General features: G+C 42.2%; 1 protein-coding gene across 2 annotated transcripts in view; it reads right to left on the bottom strand.

Moving 5' to 3' along the window:
* The window catches only part of schip1 (schwannomin interacting protein 1), a 178,089-nt gene that overhangs the window by 151,131 nt on the left and 6,558 nt on the right, over nucleotides 1–20,400 (bottom strand). For both annotated transcript variants that reach the window (XM_028419634.1, XM_028419635.1), the window contains exon 5: nucleotides 19,290–19,431. In XM_028419634.1, coding sequence (XP_028275435.1) covers nucleotides 19,290–19,431 — 142 coding nt within the window. The remainder of the gene's footprint in view (nucleotides 1–19,289; nucleotides 19,432–20,400) is intronic.

The raw sequence follows: 20,400 nt of genomic DNA, 5'->3' as shown, positions 1-20,400 counted from the left end.
GGTGGTGATTATGTTATATGGGTTATACTTCAAGCGGTTAAATCTTGCCAAAGAGAAAATTAATTATCTTTACAACTAAATCTGCCAGTTTTTTTTTTATTGGCTGCAATCTCATCTTTTGCAAAGGAGCCAACAAATGTCTCATTAACCAGTGCATTCATATACTGTAGGTACGCTGTTTTATCTTCTAAGTGTTGTGTGGTTCTGTGTCGCAGTCTTCCAAAGTGCTTTTAAGATTGGAGCGGAGGGCATAGTAACACCTGGAGCGTGTTTGGCTCTTTAACGGAGCCAAGAACATCTACATAAAACTCCAATTACACACACACTCATAAAAACTCACACATCTACAATATATCACCCCTCTCTAAACTAGATTGATGAGCAATGGAAAAGGTGGGCATATTTTAATGCAGCAAAGAGCACCCTGAAACAGAATGCATCAAACTTTGCCCCCCCAAGCAATCCATGCCTTCTTGTAATTAGAAGGCAGCATTAATGCCATATTAATGAGCATCAGTATGCGCACACAAACACTGAGAGGGAGAGAGAGAGAGAGTGAGAGCGGGCCAGAGAGCTGAATTAAATCATGACGTCAAATTTATGTTCCGGCCATATTTACTGCTTTAATAAGAGTTGGGTAAGCAAAGAGAGCTGCTGGAGGGCACACAGCCTATGTCAGCAGATATTCACACACACAGGCACACGCACTGACATGCACATGTCCTTGTCAACTTGACCTGTTTTACATATCAGTCTCCTTAACCAACCGGCTGCCTTTACAATGCTGCCATATTTACACTTGTGTGCACAGCTCGCTCCTAACAACCTAGAGGGGTCATTGCGTGCGGGCACCCGAAATGGTGAATGAATCTTGTTGTGAATAAGGGAGATAAGAGATCGAGAGATGCAAAAGGAATGAAAATGTAGGAGGGGAAAGGGATGGAGGGCAAGATAATTTGCCAGATCTAATTAAATGCCCATCAGGCAGGAGCTGCCTGCAGCGCCACTCACATAAACATATCTCTATTGTAAACAAAGCCCTTAACAATATCACTCCCATCTACCCCTTTTAACTTGCTTGTATCTTCACACCTGCCTGCACACAAGGACAATGATGCACATCGAAACATACTGAAGCTTACTGCTGTCTGTGTATCTCATCTTCGGCAGTGAAATGGTTCATTCGCTGACAGTGGAGGTGGTAAAGCGGGAGCGAGCAGCTGGCCACCCCGGCAGCTCCCAGGGCTCAGGGGTAGGGCTCTGATATCTGACTGGTGGGTCGAGGTGGGAGGATGGAGGATGAAGGGGTGGGTGAGATAAAAGTCCACTGATAAAAGCAGTGCGCACAGGCTGAGCTTGGTATAGAATCTCAATCAGCCGATAATACAACCCTGGAGGAAAAAAAAGGAGAGGGGGGGAGCTGTGTCTCTGTTTGTCTTGTAGAAGTTAAATGCGATATCTGCAGTAGATGGGCGGCTTTACCATCTGCTAGTCTGAGAGCAGAGCGGTGGGTAACCTTTCAGATGATAAAGAGTCATTGTGTTATCACATCACTCTGTCCCACATTACTAAAAAACAGTAATAGAAAATAATAGATAATAGAAAGAAAAGAAACTAAAGTATCTGAAAAGATTACCTCTTAGACTACCCACTCATTTAGAGCTTCTTCCACTCACAGGTGAAATAAGCCTCAGCTACCCTGCTGTGAGGCGGTCTGTGCCCAGCTGCTAACAACTATCCGCAGACGGCCTTTTTCTTATTAAACTTGTGGACTTTGTGGTGCTTTGAAGATGCTTTTACAGTGGAAAATGACAATGTTGACATTCAGCTGTAACTGGTTTAAGGGTGTTCTTTATCAAATTAAAACCTCTGAGTCTAATCCTACATCAGTAGAAAATGTAAAAAACAAAACACAGCTGTTATTTCGATATGAGAGTTAAAGATGAGAAAATAGTAGAAAAACTCAAGTGTCTTTAATCACATGATTACCAATAATGCAACAGGTGCCTCTACATGACTAGAAAACTGCTGCTGCTGCTGCTGTCAGGTGAATATTTTCAAAACCAGAACTCTCTCCCAAGGTCAATGGATGACAAGTCACAAAATATTTCCAATGACAACTACAGGCTTTTAGCTAACCTAAAAAGCAGAGTGGTTTTGTTTGTGTGTGTGCGCCTCTTTTATCCTAAAGCCAAATGGGTAAAAATGATTATTCCCATCTTGTGACAGCTGTGAGTTTGAGGCTCCATAATAGATTAGTTCCAAACAATCAAACATGTTGCCAGACCAGAATCTGCTTTGTTCTTGCGAGAGCGATTACAAAACAAACACACAATACAACCAGCAATTCATCTTTCACATCTGGTCTTGACCTTGGAAAACAAAACAAAATGAATTGACAATATTTTGCCACATGTACAGAATCAAAAATTTTTCCCCCTACTGATATCTGGTCCTGCAGAAAAGGTTTCAGTCCAGGTGTTGAGAGATCTGCCTTCCAGATTTTGGCCTCTTTAAAGAACCAGATCCTTCACAGCTCCCAAAGTTCAGACTTGGAAAACACGTAAATTGTAAAATCAGATAGCTGCCAGATAACGTTTAAAAAAACTCTATTCAGCACATCTTCATCCACACACACACAGAATCAGTGACACACATACACAACACACTCACTGACAAATTCATGAACAAAAAGCCATTTTCCAGTCTGAAAGCATACTCCATATCCATGGAAATAAATGTCAGCCAGTGACCCTTGCTCCCACTGGACAAGGCAGACAGAAAGTTGGTGAAGAACAGAAGACGCAATGAGGGAGGTCTGACCTCTGGCTAGCTGCCCCGCACTCACATACAGCCTGGATAAGGAAAGGAGAGGGGGGGGGGGGGGGGAGATGGACAGGAGACTGACAAGTTATTTCTCCCTGACATTCAGGGTGGGAAGGTTACCCCGACATAAGAATTGGCCATCCAGGAAAGGAGAGAGTCCTCCAAGAGAGACATCATACACCATACTGTACTGTATGTTCACTGGGTGCTATTTTAAGCTGTTTTGTGTGTTTACTGCATGCAAGCAGTCTAGCTTAGTATAAGAGACTGTGTTCTCTACATACTTCTAATATAGAAGATCGACAAGTATGTGAGCTAATATGTGTGCACAGGAGCTTGTTTTTGCACCAGATGACTGTGCAGCAACTCCCTCGACCTTGCTCTTTGTCTATCTGTGAATCAATAGCCTCCGACCCAGCTCAGTCAAAGTCTGACCAGAGAAAATGAAAGCAGGGAGGAATGGAAAGGACAGCAGTGGCCAGGCTGGCTAAAGGTTAAACACAAGAGCTGGAACGTCTGATCAACCCATCAAGACCTCAGTAAGAGTTGAAGAGACCAAGACAGCAAGAGGCTGACAGTAGTCATACATACAGCTGTTTATATGTGCCACAGCCCATAAGAAATTATAGGCTCCTGCTTGCAGTCGTGAAACATCTAACTGAGCTAATACATTTAACAAACCCAGCCTGAATCCCACATCCAGTAAGTGAGCTGGGATAAGCTAATCTCAACATACAGAATGTGTTTGTTTAACTCTAGCAGTGCAGTATAAATGACATCTCTCCTAAAGCAAACTATTACTTTAAGTAACAGAGATAATACAGTGACAGTGTACACAATAACATTAGATTTAGTGCTAATAAATGTCACTGAAATGGATCTGCAGTTTTAAGTCTGATCTTGTTAGTTCAATATTCTGTTGCTCTGATATAAAACGAAAACAGAACACAACAGGGAATACACACAATGTCACAGATCATTGTTTCTGACAAAAAGCAAACAATCCGACACCTCTTGACCCAATTTCCTGTTCTTGTTTTCTTTATCGTAGTCTGATATCTCTGTTGTTGAGGTGGTATGAGAGGCAGAGCAAGACAACAAACAGACGAAAAATAGTGAGACATAAAGTCTATGTTGCTGTAACTGTGACAACAACAAAAAAATTAACACTTTTAATAAAAGGGTAAAATTATATTTGTGTCCTGTTCACACCCGAGGTTAAAATATGTCACCATGCCCCTCACAACTGACCATTTGTGATCAGATGTCACCCATGAAACTCAGAAGAGACTTCTGTAAACATCTAGCATTGGTAAATCTTGAATGAAAGATGTGTCCTCGGTGTTTCTCAGCTGTAGAGCCTTACAGCTGGAGCTCTCTGTGTGTGTGTGCCTAGAACTAGTTACAATCCACTTGAGGCTAACCAGCAGGAAAGCCTCAAGCTCAGAGGGTGTTACTTCCCTATAAAGAGGGGCAGCATGCATTAAAGATGAGAACTGCTCTCACAAAATAACAGCAGAGAGCCTCCGTACACTTGTGCACACACATGTGAAAAAAAAAGAAAAATCAGAGAAACATACACACTGAGTGGAAAAAAAAGTTGGTAAAAAGCCAACATGCAACAACTCTCAGAGAGAGACAGGGGAAGAGGCGAGGGGAGAGAAGGGAGAAAACTTCATTTAGAAAGCAAACAAGCTGTTCACAGCTTCCTCATCTATAATGCAGAAGAGAAAGCCCCACTGTTTCAGCAGCAGCAGCAGAATGCCATTTTGTATACTGCACACATACCTGTAAGTACAAAAGTGTGCAGCACTCATGCATCCATGCATGGGTTTTTTGTGTAGGACTGTGAGGATATGTAGGTAAACTTGTGTATACTACAACTCATGTGTATGTTTCTCATGTTTATTCAGAATGTATGGAGAGAACAAAAAAAAATCAATGCCTCAGCTCACCCATATTCCTACACACACACACACACACACACACACACACAAAATATGACTGAAGGGCTTTGGAGGCAGGATGGAGAGTCTGATGTAATGTAGCTTCAAACACTGGGAGGGATCAGAGGGAACATCACACACTGTCACAAAAAAAAATCCAGTTTCCAACTCTCATTCTGCCAGATAGCAGACACACTTACTGAGGAAAAAAACGAGGTTTGGGAGTGAACGGAAGAAGGTAAAGAGATGATACAGGTGAAGAGAACACACACAGGAATGTTCGGAAACAATGAAAACTGAAGGAAATCTGAGGATACAAGAGAGGCTTGGAAGGAATAAAAGTATTCACACGAGGACAAAGAATACAAAGCAAAACTTTTGTCCAAACAAAAGATTATTATTGCAGCTATAGCTTTGTTTGAGCTGGGACGGCATTAACTGTTCCCAGTTCTCCTGTTCCCACTAGAAAAGGCTGCAGTGCCAGGCGACTGTGTGCACAGAAGAACCGTCTGCGAGATGAGGAACTAAATATAACCATTACATAGACTGTACACATGCTACTACAGCCACCAGCCCGGCTGTCACTGCGGCAGCCAACCGGCTGCTGAAGTATCTCGAATTAGCTCGAGTGTGTTTGAGCTGCACGGTGCGCAGTAATGGAAAAATTACTGATGTGTTGCTGTTTCTCCTCACAAGAAAGTGAATGAGCATATTTTCAAGAAAATAGAGAATGATGCATTTGAGGATGGACGCTGACGTGCAGCCTGCAGGCTCCTGAACCTTCAATCCCACCCATTGGTTTGAAAGCATGATTTAAAAATTACAGAAATTACACTGGACGTTCCCGTGGTCCAGGTTCATGAATGGCAGCTGATCTAAACCAATTCTCTCCAAATAAAATACAAATAAAAGCTCTATTAAATAAATAAATAAGTACTGCACAACTCAATGCAACTAGACAGACATGAATAACTCATTCATGACCACTAGGGAAGACAGAAATTCTGCAATTTATGTGTTTGATCTACAGACTTGTTACAGTGTATTGTAGACAAAGAAGGCACTTGAACAAATGTTATACATATACAATATATCATGTAGCAGTTTGTAATAATAATAATAATATAATAACAAAAAGGCCTCTCTGTGTTTTTTTATGATTCATATTTTCATAATAGTGCATAAACGCGCACTTCCAGCCATCATTATGCTAGTCCCATGGAATTAAAGGACTTTTTATTTCAGCAATAAACGTGATGATAGTGAAAAAATAAAGGGGCCCTCAAACAGCTTGGGGTAAAGGAGAATAAAAGGGCATCTGTTCAGGTGTGTGAAGGCAAATATAGATTTGACTTTAAAGAAGAGAAGGGAATTGAATGTTTCGGGAGAGCATGCATACGCACACACACACGCCCTTCAAAACAGGTTAATGAGGAGTTAATGAGGAGTTTTTGTTGGTGCAGACAGGGCAGCACCGCAATTCAGACTCCATTTTCAGCACATGAAAATCGCACCTACCACATATATAAATATAAATGTTGAGCTGTCGGAGTGTCTGTGTACCTATGTGCTCTATATATCAGTATTCTGACCTTGTCCAGCAGTGCCACAGTGGAAGCAGCACCAGGCACCAGAAATGATTTAATAAGGTCACATATTTTTCTTTTTCAGGGAGGTTGAAATCTGGTGAAGAAAAAAAAATTATAAAGGAAAAGGTAAGAGCAAGGTATAAAAAGCAGACTGAAAGTTTGAGTTGGAAAATGGTGCTTTTGCACATCATTTTGTCAAGTCTGAGGTTATTCTAGGTTACTGGTTCTTCAGAAATGGTGTGAATCTGACAGAGATTATTGTAAGTACAGATGTCACTTTTGTCAACCAACTTGCTTTATACTTACTGTGAAGAAAACAGATATTTATATGCCCCACACACACACACAAGGATAGAAATACACTCAACAAAAATATAAACGCAACACTTTTGTGTTTGCTCCCATGTTTCATGAGATGGACTTGAAGATCTAAACTTCATTCCAGATACACAATATTACCATTCCTCTCAAACATTGTTCACAAATCTGTCTAAATGTGTGATAGTGAGCACTTCTGCTTTGCTGAGATAATCCATCCCACCTCACAGGTGTGCCACATCAAGATGCTGATCTGACATCATGATTAGTGCACAGGTGTACCTTAAACTGCCCACAATAAAAGGCCGCCCTGAAATGTGCATTTTGTTTCTGCTTTATTGGCGGTCTGGGGACTCAGAACCAGTCAGTATCTGGTGTGACCACCATTTGCCTCATGCAGTGCAACACATCTTCTTCGCATAGAGTTTATCAGATTGTCTATTGTGGCCTGTTGAATGTTGGTCCACTCCTCTTCAATGGCTGTGCGAAGTTGCTGGATATTAGTGGGAACTGGTGCACGCTGTCGTATACGCCGGTCAAGCACATCCCAAACATGTTCAATGGGTGACATGTCCGGTGAGTATGCTGGCCATGCAAAAACTGGGACATTTTCAGCTTCCAAGAATTGTGTACAGATCCTTGCAACATGGGGCCGTGCATTATCTTGCTGAAACATGAGGTGATGTTCATGGATGTATGGCACAACAATGGGCCTCAGGATCTCATCACGGTATCTCTGTGCATTCAAAATGCCATCAATAAAATGCACCTGTGTTCTTCGTCCATAACAGATGCCTGCCCATACCATGACCCCACCACCACCATGGGCCACTCGATCCACAACATTGACATCAGCAAAGCGCTCACCCACACGACGCCACACACGCTGTCTGCCATCTGCCCTGAACAATGTAAACCGAGATTCATCCATGAAGAGAACACCTCTCCAACGTGCTAGACGCCATCGAATGTGAGCATTTGCCCACTCAAGTCTGTTACGGCGACGATCTGGAGTCAGGTTAAGACCCCGATGAGGACGACGAGCATGCAGTTGAGCTTCCCTGAGACGGTTTCTGACAGTTTGTGCAGAAATTGTTTGGTTATGCAAACCAATTGTTTCAGCAGCTGTCTGAGTGGCTGGTCTCAGACGATCTCGGAGGTGAACCTGCTGGATGTGGAGGTCCTGGGCTGGTGTGGTTACTCGTGGTCTGCGGTTGTGAGGCCGGTTGGATGTACTGCCATATTCTCTGAAACGCCTTTGGAGACGGCTTATGGTGGAGAAATGAACATTCAATGCACGAGCAACAGATCTGGTTGACATTCCTGCTGTCAGCATGCCAATTGCACGCTCCCTCAATGCTTGTGGCATCTGTGGCATTTTGCTGTGAGACAAAACTGCACATTTCAGGGTGGCCTTTTATTGTGGGCAGTTTGAGGTACACCTGTGCACTAATCATGATGTCAGATCAGCATCTTGATGTGGCACACCTGTGAGGTGGGATGGATTATCTCAGCAAAGCAGAAGTGCTCACTATCACACATTTAGACAGATTTGTGAACAATGTTTGAGAGGAATGGTAATATTGTGTATCTGGAATGAAGTTTAGATCTTCAAGTCCATCTCATGAAACATGGGAGCAAAAACAAAAGTGTTGCGTTTATATTTTTGTTGAGTGTATTTTTGACCTGACAGACAAGCCAATTAACAGCCAGCATGTAGAGTGTGAGATGCAAGATAGAGATTGTAAGATGAGAGGTAATTAACACTGAGCCTACACCAGTCTTCCTCCGCCTTTCTTACATTTCAAATGGTCTTTCTACACAGTTCCCTGGTAGAGATAGTTAACCAGTGCACCAATTAAGAGAGAAAAATTAGGAGGAGGAATTATTCACCTCAAAAAGTCAACTGTCTTTACTGCTGTGTAAATAAAACCCCCACCAGAGGAACAAATTAGACCCCCGGAATGCCCTCCCTAGGATAGTAATTAGAGGCTCTGCTACAGAATTTAATAAGCGTAACATATCCTCATTGTTGCTCGACTTAAAAGGGTCCATGTGGCCATAAATTGGAAAAAGATAAATTATTTTATGAGTCATTTTTCTTGCTGAAAGCTGCCTAAAGATCCATTTTTCAGCTCAGCTTTTTATCTCTTGGTCCCTCTGCCAACTTAGTCTCGTATGGCTGTGAGCCAGCTTCTCCTTCAATATGTATAATGATGTATCATGTTCATTTTGTGCTTCAAAAAGTGGCAACCCTGCATTAAATTCACTCTCTCTCTCCCTCTCTCCCACACACACACACCGTCTCCTGCTTGCTGTCTAATAAAGTTTCACACCAGATCTCGCAGATCCTGAGAGAAGTGAGCACCTACTGGTGCAATGAAAAAGTGACAAAACAAGACTTGTACACTTTGTGTTTTGTACTGAAACCGTAAATCAGCTAATTTCTAATTTACCCATGCATTTATGGGGAATGTATTTATATGGGATCGGAGAATTTAGTTACTGTGATACATAAAAACACGTTGATCACTATATGTGCCATGTTTATAGATCTCTGTATATATATCCGCACTCTCAGCTGACATGTACATTCAGTCTACTGTTATCAATGGAGTCTGAAATATCCCCAATAAATCTTTATGGGCTTAAAACCTACACAACACCCAGAAAAGAACAAACCATGAAGCAGACACTGACCTTTTTTTATGAAAAGTAGGTCCTGGTTTGCATAATTATGTTAATTAAACTCTGCCATATAAATGTCAATAATAAACTTTGGATTAATAAAAACTTTACCCCCAGTGTTTCAGAGGAAATCACAGAGTAAGATCGATATTTAGTTTGTATGTCGAAATTAGAAACTTCATAATAAAAATTCAATTGAAAAGAAGAGAAGATTTATGCGTGTGCTTTTTTTAGTTCTTCCATTATTGTGTTGGTTGTTTTGGGTTTGATACCTCTCTCTGTTTACTCTGTGGCAGGAAATAGCACTAGGAGAGGGAGGAGAAACATTTGGAGATGCATGACATCATTCATCAGTGTAACGGATTTACTGTAAACCTCTCTCTCACACACACACACACACACACACATTAACCACATCTTGAGACTAAATGTAGAAGATCCCCCCCTCCCAACCCCCCACCATATGGATTCATTAACACACCGTTATTTTACATGAGATGCACAACATCAGTATTCTGCTGCTTATTTGGGTCAGAGGTCACCGTGGTAACAGGGCTAAGCAAAGTAGCCCTGACATTCTTCTCCCTATAGTCACTTCTTCCTCCTCATTCTGGGAAATCCTAATGTGGTCCCGGGCCAGATGGCATGTATAATTCGTGCAAATTTTTTTTTTTTTTTTAAAGTTTGCCTGAGGGTCTCCTCGCAGCTGGACATGTTTGGAATACCTCCGCAGGGAAGCGTCCAGGGAGGAATCATAATCAGACCTGTGAACCAGCTCGACTGGCTCTCTGAAGCAGCGCTGGTAATACAGGGTTACTTCCACACATCATGAGTGTCAGAGCAGAAAGGAAAATGTGCTCCAACTGCATGGGTATTTTACCAATTGATAATCAATTGAGGTTTACTCAAGTAAGACTTTCGATTACTATTACTATTTATTAACTGACATATCTATATCCACTATAATATAATAACAACTGTTTAGTCTTGCTCGACAATCAACAACTGTCATATTTGTTCCCTGTTGTGATGTCTGTGCATGTGATGTTTGTTCCTCTCTCCCTCTCCTTCATCCTCTCTGTCCTGTCTCCCTCTTCCCCTCCTCGTCTACCCGGCTGACTGTCAGCAGGACTGTCTCCTTATGAGCCGGGTCCTGCTCAAGGTTTCTTCCTCTTAAAGGGGAGTTTTTCATGCCACTGTTGCTCTTAAAGGGTTCAGGGTCTCTGTAAAGAGATGATTCTTATTCTAAAATGCTCTATATAAATAAAACTGAACTGAATTGAATTAAGATGAATATGTCCTTAACAGTAGACACTTGCAGACTAGGGAGCTGTTTGATGGTTCTAATAACTGCTGAGTGTCTGCACTACAAAACTGAGGGTGATCGTATTTCCTAGAAGTTTCATAGATCTTTTTTTATTATATGCTACTGCTTCTGATGGTTTCCCAGACAGAGCCAGACAGAGGAACTGTTTAAACTGCACATCAGCCAACATAAGTTTCAGACATTCCAGGAACCCCTCTGACCATTCAGCCAATTAATCAGGCATTGTGATCTCCTTCAAACTGCACATCAAATGACAACTGATCTGGCAACTCTGCACCTTCTTCTAAAATTAGGCGACCATTTCACGGTTCCTGCTTCCAGCTTTTATCTCACTTGAGACCAAAAACCCCCGAGATACTTGAGATATTTTTCCAAAACGAAGCTGGTAATCTGGACTGTCATCCAAAATGAATCAGTTAACCTTGCTTCGTAACACACTGTATGTCAGTATGCATGTAAACTGCACAACTCCAACACTTGAGGTGAAAAAGTACAAACTAAGCAGACAGAAAAAGGTTTTCCAAGTACAAAAATAACAAAAATAAGCTTAAAAGATGAAGTTTGAAAGGAGAACAAGGGGGACGTCTGTAGAAGCTGTGTAAGGATCTTCCTGTTTGCGTAGCTCAGGCTTGACAGCAGCAAATCGCCTCAGATTTCTCAAAACATTTGCACCTTTCCTAGTGTGTATACAAAAAAAATAAAGTAAGAACAAGAATCTGTAACAGTGAGAAGCATCAACAGTCAAATATCCACACCTTTAGAAACTTCTTACAGTCTGCACAGAGCTCTTGGCAGCACTTTACTTAGGCAAACTTGGGCTTACATAACTTTGAGCAGAGACTGGCGGTTCTCACCTTTCTAACTGAATTTTACAATATGCTTAGAACTGTGATTGACAGGTTGGGGAGCTGCAGGAAGTCATTTGCATGAGTAAATAAGGACATCCTGAGCAAGTTCACTGTTACCATGGTGATGGTAGAAGATTCTGAGGACACATTTGGCCAATGTTTAAATTGCTAGGAGTTGGAATGAGACAGGTGTGTGAGTCCATGTGACACACATGCACTTGTGAACATGCCTGCTGTCCGCACACATGCCAATACAGTGCCTTTACAGTTAATGTAAATGACTATGCAAATACAAGAGCCTTCACAGGGGCTTCAAAGATCGAGCAATCTATTATAGACAAAGGCAAAACTTCAAAGCGAAGGCTCTTGGCTGAGAAGAATCCACACACACTAAAAGCATCCTCACACCTCACAACAACACTCAAACTGTTTTTACCCACTGCTGCATTACAGAAACGCCAGGAAGCCAGCCCACCTAAAATCTGTAATCTTTTCCCTTTTTTCCCCTTCTTTTGTTTGTGATTCATTATATCCAAACTGAGAGGACACACCTTCTCCCCTTATCCCTGACTCATAGATCAAAAAGACCTGAGAAAGGGCAGGCAGAGATCAAACATGCCTGTGAGAACATCGCCCACAGGACTTCTACAGAGCCTCCCCTGGCATACTTATCCGATATTAAGAAATGCACACTTCACTACAAGAACACACACAAAAATCACACACAAAATGAGACAGGTAAAGGTCAGGCTCACAGAAGCCCGCCTGAATATAACAATTTTCAATCTGGGAAACGTGAATTGACTCAGCCCTGAGCCTCTGAGGTGAGGACGAGACTTTCAAAAACCTCCTGCAACTTCACCAGCTATTTAACCTAGGTTTTTCCACAGTTATAGATACAAAACTGCTATGATAGGTTTGTACTACAATGGATATGAAAGATATATTCCTCATTTGTCTCACAACTTGACATAATCTGAAAACCTGTCGGTGTTGTCAAGTTAATGAAAACATGTTCTTAATTTAAGGCTTCCTAAAGCTGCACGACAATGAAGTCTCTCTGAAAAGAGTTCACAGAGTCCAAACACTGTCCTTAAATGCCCAGAGAACATTTCATTAATAGCCTCATTTTATTGAACTCCTGCTTAAACTGTTAGGGAAGTGATGAGGGGTGAGCTCCTCTGATAGCGTGCGGAGTAATGAGACAAACAGCAGCTAGCCACCATAGCTCTGACTTTATTATATCAGGGAGGTGCCCCTGGTTTAATAGTCATTGACCGGCTCATCACTCCTTCCTCATAGGTCAATGAATATGAGACTAATCTGTAAGTGGACGCTAAATAACACCAGAAATTATTAAGATTATTATTGAGCTCCAAAACATCAGTGTAAAGGAGACAGTATGTGCTTGTCTCTCTATAATGGCTGTGAAGGGACCGGCTGCACATGATATAAGATAACACATCCAGTATAACTCACAGTTTGTATGTTAGTTTCTCTCTGCTGTCCCCAGCCTCCTTCTTAACATATGGACACTTTTGATTTTACTCTACAACCCTAACTCCCACTCCATTCCTCCTTCAGCACTTTCTCCCTACCAAGTGTACTGTAAACACAGCAGGGATGCTGTCAGAGGGAAATCATAATGCCTCTGATCTGGTTAATGGACAGTAATGTTTTAGATGGGTGATGGTCAGAGGGGATGGGGGTGTGTGGGTGGAGCAGCGAGGGTAAGAGAGAGATAAAAAAAATGGGGGTGGACTATTGCAGAGGTTGTCTGTGTGGGTCAGAAAGGGAGCTCAACCCACAGCTCCTCTCCTTTCTTCTGATGCCCTCCACTGCTCTTTACACTACTCCGCTCTCCTCCAGGGATCTCATTATGGCAGCCTCATTGGCCATGAGGACTGAGCCTATGTGCGTAAGAGATGGGCTAAAGAGGGGGACAAACCCTATGTGTAAGGGAAGCAAGTAAGTGGGTGTGAGAAATCCGAAAGAAAGAGTGAGGGGAGAAAAAAAACTGGAGGCTGCAGAACAGGGAAAAAGAGAAGAGAGGAGATAACTGGAGGGAAGGTGTGTGTGCAGAGAGAACTGAGCTGAAATAGAACAGCGGCACATATAGCCTTAGGTGGCAGATTGTTATTACTGCTGCAGATGGCTGAGAGATGCTTCAAGCAGATTTATGTTTTTGTTATAGTCTTCATGTGTGTGTCACATCCGTGTCTATATGCAGCCATATGTGAGCATGCATGCTTGTTTAGTTTAAGTAATGTCAGCTAAATGGCATTTTTCTTTAAATAAATAAGAAATGAGATGCTCACAGGGAGTCTGCAATAAGCTACAGCATCCAATCAAATCCCCATACAACTACTGCTCTCATTGAAATGCAGCTCATAGCCTGACACATAATACAGTAAATGTAAAAAAAGGACTCCCTTTTCATTCTTCTTTTTCTTCACTATCTTGGCCTTGGCTTCTTCTCATTTGTCAGCTCTTCTCTATTTGTGTAGCAGCTTTCATTGATTTGTTTTGTAGGGGCCATAAGGCGCTCTTAATGTGCCACTGAAGATTGTCAGTGGGTTTATATTTGTGCACATGAGCTGATGTGAGTGTCTTTACAAGTCCAAAGATGTAATGGTTAACATTTATCTTTGAAGAAGCAGACTGTAATGAGGAGAAGGAATTCGACACTATGACACAGTCTCACACCCACACACAAATGTACTCTCATGGATGTTCTAATGCAGAGTTATTATCCTCACTCCCATCTAATCACTCCCAAAATCCACCACGTCTTATCTATGTTTCATCACCACCTCCTTTCAGCTTTTTAGCCATCCATCGTTCTCTCCCCACCTCCAGCAGATATTAGCTCTCTCCTCTTCTCATTTTCCCTCTCTGCCATATAGACATGATGAATCTCTAAGATATCTTCCCAATGGGCTTTCACAAAATCAATGGCTATTTTGGAGCATCACTTTCTAATATAAGCTTGTGTGCATGCTGAGGTATGCACACTGTGTAGGGTAGACTTTGACATGCTGGAAAGTTTCATATAAGAAAAATAATATCTAACTCTCAGAGAAGAGCCAGAGGTGTGTCCAGCAGTTAAACAAATGCAATGCTAATACCTAAGAGTTCAACACAAATGGACTCATAGTATGGTCACAGACTCAGAAATACTAATGTTAACATCCATTATGTACAGTATAAATCCATCTTTACTATCAGTTTCTAGATATTTCTAAAAATCGTGTGTATTACTTTACATAAAAGTGTACTTTAAACCACACTGCATCTGACACTCATCTACATTTATGCTAATAAAAAGCAGCACAGCTAAAACAATGTTTGTAGATCTGATGAAACTATGACTGAGAGTTCTGCGATGCCTAGTGATAGTTATGGAAATCGATATATGAGCATCTGCAGGTACAGTATAAAGAGCAGGATGCTATTTGGAATTTTATATTAAATATGGGTTCATACTGCACATGATGGGTGTTAGCGTTTGTGTTTGTGAGTCTGTGTGTGTGTGCAGAAGGAATATTACTCTGGAGTTTATGTTTTGCAAAAGCAATCACATTTTTATCCCTAACAGATACAAATGTGAGCGTTAGCGTGTCTCAGTAAGCCAGCTGAGCCTGGGCCTATTTTGACAGTAAATAAGCTAATAGGCAAATGTCATGGCTATTAAATGAGTTAAGCCTGATCGATGTCAACTTTGGAGCAGAGGTGTATAAATTCATTTTGAACGAGACACCAACTGACACCAATAAAACATTTGTTAGCATCTGTCTGCAGAAACTGGGAAGGGGGGGGGGCTGAGCGCGCTTGTGCATGGAAAAGCAGTGGGAGAGAAAGTAAAGGATGACACAGAAAGAAGGTGGGAGGAAGGGATTAAGGGGTGTAGAGGTGGAGGCATGGATGAAGCTGTCACTTCGCTTTGTGAGATTGTTGGCAGTGAGAGATGAGAGAATGATCTCCCACGCAGGCAGCAGAAATGCTTACACTAACACTTTCCCTCCGCCTGGGCTGTATAAAGAAAGAGGGGGGAAAAAAGTGCAAACATGCCACAGAGATTGGAACAGATCAATGTCCACAAACACGTTCAGCAAACAAGCGGGTAACAGACATTACACCTCTAAGCACATATGACGTAATGCGTTTTATCTTTCACAGTCGATTCCGTCTTTTTGACTATTTTTTTTTTCTCCTCCCTTCGACTGACAATCGACTCTTCTCTTAACTATCCATCAACCAAGCGTTTCATTAGTGATCAGCCAGCCCAGCAGCAGTATTGGCTTCTTTGCAGTGACAGGCACAGGACTGAGGCATTTCATCTTCATTCTCATCTTACCACTTCAGCTTTGATCACTGGTGGTGTGTCTCAGAATAAAACTCATCAAACCATCCCAGCAGGACGCACTCAGGTGGGATCCACTCAAGCAACAAAGTCAGCACATATGGATGCTCACATGCAAATGTACACTTATAGATGCACATCACACTACAAAAGAATGCACATTCAAAGCTAAACACAGGGCAAACTGTGCCTAACACTGATCTACATTTATACTAATCAAGGCAGCACTGCTGAAACACACTTTTTATCCATAATCCATCTATTAGTAATCACTGGTTTAGGCTCTCTGCTCTCTGTGCTGTGTCCAAGACCTCATCTGTATTCAAACCTCAGCCAATCAGTTATTAGCCATCTTGTTCAAATTCACCCAGATCCATGGAAATGCAGAATGTTAAGTCTAGCCTGGAGGCAAGTTGGAAACATGGCTTACAATGTGACGAGTACCACCACCAGCATCCTCCCTCAAACCTGCAGAGCATTCATGGTGAACGTCATTATATGAAGTTTAATAATGAGAGTGGGATGAGACCATTTTTAGTAATCATGTATCTGTGCACTATATCTAAGGTTACAGCGATCATAGTGCAGCATGTTAGCTGACCAAAGCAATGGCAGTCACTGCACCTGGTCATGAAAGAATCCAAGAAAACCTACAAACTATTTTTCTATCGATTAGTTTAAAGAGAAGTGTTAGAGACATGCTAGGTGTTTGGACAGAACCCGGTTCTCTCAGAAGTGCATTTAAAGCAATAATAACTGGCCACAGACTCTCATGATTGACCACCTGAAGCTGAATAATAGATATCTTGTGGTGTCGGTGTCCATGCCTTCCCATAGAGACCTATACAGGAGCTTCCACAGGTCAGCCAACTTAAAGCAGCAGTGTGAGTAGAACAGTCAAACCTATTGATTTACTATCAACTGGTCAGGCATGACCAGAGCAGGACATGCAGGGCTTGGCCTCTCAGCGCATCAATAATACATTTGGGTCTAGTTTTACAGCAGGTCTGCGCATGCAATCGCAACATCAACAAATGATGCAAACAGCTGAATTCTGTGAGGAACCATGAGAGTGTGTGTTTAAATCGCACGTTTTCCAATTGTAGAGCAGATGAGCCAGAAAAACCAGAGTGTGTGCTGCAGTGTCTCTACATGTGTGTGTGTGTGTGTGTGCTCGGTATCAGAGTTCAATGAAATATGCATGAAGTATGTTTGAAACCCCCCCCTCCCTACAGGCCAGTAGCAAGGTCCATGAAGACACATACACACACACACAGTACATGCACAAACACACACACACGGATATAATATAGCGCCCTGGCCTTACACTGATGAATGTGTGTCCTTCAGAGAACACAACAACAGCCACATAGGAGTGATACAGTTTGAATGAGGACAGACAGCAAGACAGAAAAAGAGAAGGGAAAAGGAAAACAGTGGGATGTGTGAGTGTGTGCAAAAAGTAAAGGTGCAAAAACAGCAGTGCATGTCCAGCTTTGGACAAGAAATGGAGTTTATAACTAAAAAAACAAACAGGCAGGCAGGTTCGAGGATAGAAAGGGTTTAAAGTAAATGATGTCATGTCATGATTATACATCCTCGTGGTCACTGACAGCATCGGACAGCCCAGATGTGCAGCTGTTGTGATGACACTACTCCTACTGAGGTCTGCTTAGAGTCTGCAGTGACAACCCCCCTTACACATTCATTTCATTTTATATCTGTAATAAATCTGACAGGTGCACTGGCAACAAATCTTCACACAGCTGTTGCTCAAAATCAGTTACGTTTTGGTTCACCAGCAGGCTCTTAAAGGTAGGGTAGGAGATTTCATTCTGATGCACTTTTTGGTAAATTAGTGTAACTTCTCTTTACAATCCAATAGCAACCAATTAGTTCGGCAGTTTTGCTTTAAAACGAAGAATATTAATTAACGCTAAAACATCAGCCAATCCTGCGAGGCACCCCTGCGCGGAGTATTGGCTGGTTGTCACTCTCATCCTGCTCTGCGCGCACCAGAGAGGTACGTGCATGATGGCCGAAGTCACAGACTGGTTGGGAGGCGTGGCTTCGGGGTGAGCTCAGAGAGGAAGGGGCGTGTGTTTACTTTCAAAATCTGGCTGACTCTCACTGAGTTTTCAAAATCTCCTACCCTACCTTTAAGTAGGACCTGTGGACGCCCCCTTTTCATTTCAACCCACAATCACACAGGGCTAACACACTTGTTAGCTTACAGCTATGCATAGAGAATCACACAATTAGCAGCAGATGGTGAAAATACAACACACTGTCACACAGAGTCAGGTTGTTCTGCATTTTGTGGCATTAGTTTGTTATTTCATTCCACGCGGTGCCATGGAAAGACATCATATAGCATGTTAAATAGTGCACATGTAGTTGTAGTGTTTCAGTATTAGCCAAGAAAAAGGGGATTCTTTGTCATCACGACTTTATGTTACAGTAACTTTCTAATTAGGAAGACATTGTGCTGCTGTGTAATGAACAGCAAACTCTTTCAACCAGAACAAACAACACACACGCACACACACACACACACACACACACACACACATATACACTTACAGAGTCTCACCAGGACACCAGCCCATCTGTTTGTTAAAGGATGCTTGTTTTCCTCTAACACTGTTTAAAAAGAGAGTGGGAAAAATGCAACCCACACACACACGAGGGGAGACATGACATCATTTTCTATGCTGAGTCTCTGCAAAGAGTGTAGGCAGTCTGCACGATTACTACACAGTGAGAGCAGACACAGACTGGGAAACCAGCACAACAGATTGTGTGTGTGTGTGTGTGTGTGTGTGTCTGTGTCTGTCACTTAGAACTAAAGGCGATCTAAAGGCATCTTTGCATTCATCTTTTTATCACATCTTTTTCTGCCCGACTGTGTTTGTTCCCCTCTCACTGTTTGCTCATGCAGTGGGTTTTTTTTCCTCTGGTTTTTGTTTGGCTGCCATGCCTTGTGAGCACTGTTTAATTCTACCCCACGCTCCCTCAGGAGAATGAAGGGGTGGGGAGGGTGAGACGTGGGGAAGACAAGGGCAGAGGCACTTCATTAATCAATCAACCAGCTTTGAAAATTTACCTAATTAACGGCTAATTACAGATCTGGGCACAGTGCCAGCTGGCACGACATCCACCTCCACCACTACGACCCCCGCAGTCCCCCCAAATGACACTAGAGGTAAACACCCCTCCCTAGTTCCCTCCCCTTTGCTCTCTTCCTTATTAGTATATTCACCCATGAATCAGCTCATCCATTTGTATTCATTCTCTGAAGAAATTCAGCTGATAACTCGAACAATACCAGACAGCAGATCATTACTTCGTCTCTTAAATCTTGGCTCTTTTTTGTCCTCTTACCGCAGAAATATTGGTGGTCATCAGAGGATCCTGGAGACTCTCCGAAGGCATCATCTCACCCCAGTGATGGCTGCTACGGTTCTTGTCTTGTATCTGCCAGTTCTCTCTACGGGACATGCTGGCACGCCAAGCCCGCTGGATCCTGTAAGATGACAAAATCTGAATTTGTGACGTCTAGTTTTACATCACAAAATGAGACATGCAGAGGTGCCAAGTTTAGAGTAATGAGATGTGCAGGGTTGAGGGCAATCATTAAGGGCGTTCTCACTCAGCTATAGTCACATAGTCTGAGTCACATCATCTAGCCATCCATCTTCTGAACCTGCTTTGTCCTGTAGTACAGGGTCACAGGGGCCTGGAGCCTGGAGCCTATCCCAGCTTGAGTCATCATATTGTGATTATTATTTTTCTATGCCATACCAAGTGTTTTTCTCCTAAATCTAACACAGTGTTTGTAAAGAGAAACAAACATCTGAGTGAAACCAAAATATTCATGCTACAACAGGAACAGCTCAGGATGAAAATATAAACCTGGGTCTCCTGATTTAAGGGAACATAAAAAGCTACTGAAGTTAGCATGCTAGCTAGCTAGCATCTCATACACTCATATGTACTACTAGGTAGCATTCTCTCTATTTCACTCTGGGTTAATGTAGGGTCCAACTAAAGAAACTGCAGAAAGACATAACTACTTTTACATTTGAATTTCCCAAACAGTAAAATCTGTCAGTTCAGTTTTTCTTTGCCAAAACTTGATGAATTAAGAGAAGTTACAACTTCTCAAACTTCCATACACTCTTTCTTGGTCATTCTTGAATATCTCTCTCAACAGTTTGTGTACTTTCTTGCCTTTAAATCTTCTTCACTCTCTCTTACTTGACCTCTCGCTGCTTCTCTCACCACCTCTACAGACAGCTCCCTCTCCCATCTCTCACTTTCCTCTCTCTTTTATCCCTGTAGTCACCCCAACACCAGGGTCCAGGATGGAGTGTGGGATCAATTACCCAATGGAGAAACACATTCACCTCCACTGGAGCAAAGAGACAGCTGAGCCAAATGGAACAAATTGAATTAAGCCATAACTCCTGGCTCCAAAACCAATACCCTTTCC

The sequence above is a fragment of the Parambassis ranga genome, chromosome 13, assembly GCF_900634625.1.
Source record: "Parambassis ranga chromosome 13, fParRan2.1, whole genome shotgun sequence".
Lineage (NCBI taxonomy): Eukaryota > Metazoa > Chordata > Actinopteri > Ambassidae > Parambassis > Parambassis ranga.
Note: the sequence above shows the minus strand (reverse complement) of the source record. Positions and strands in the feature narration are given on the sequence as shown.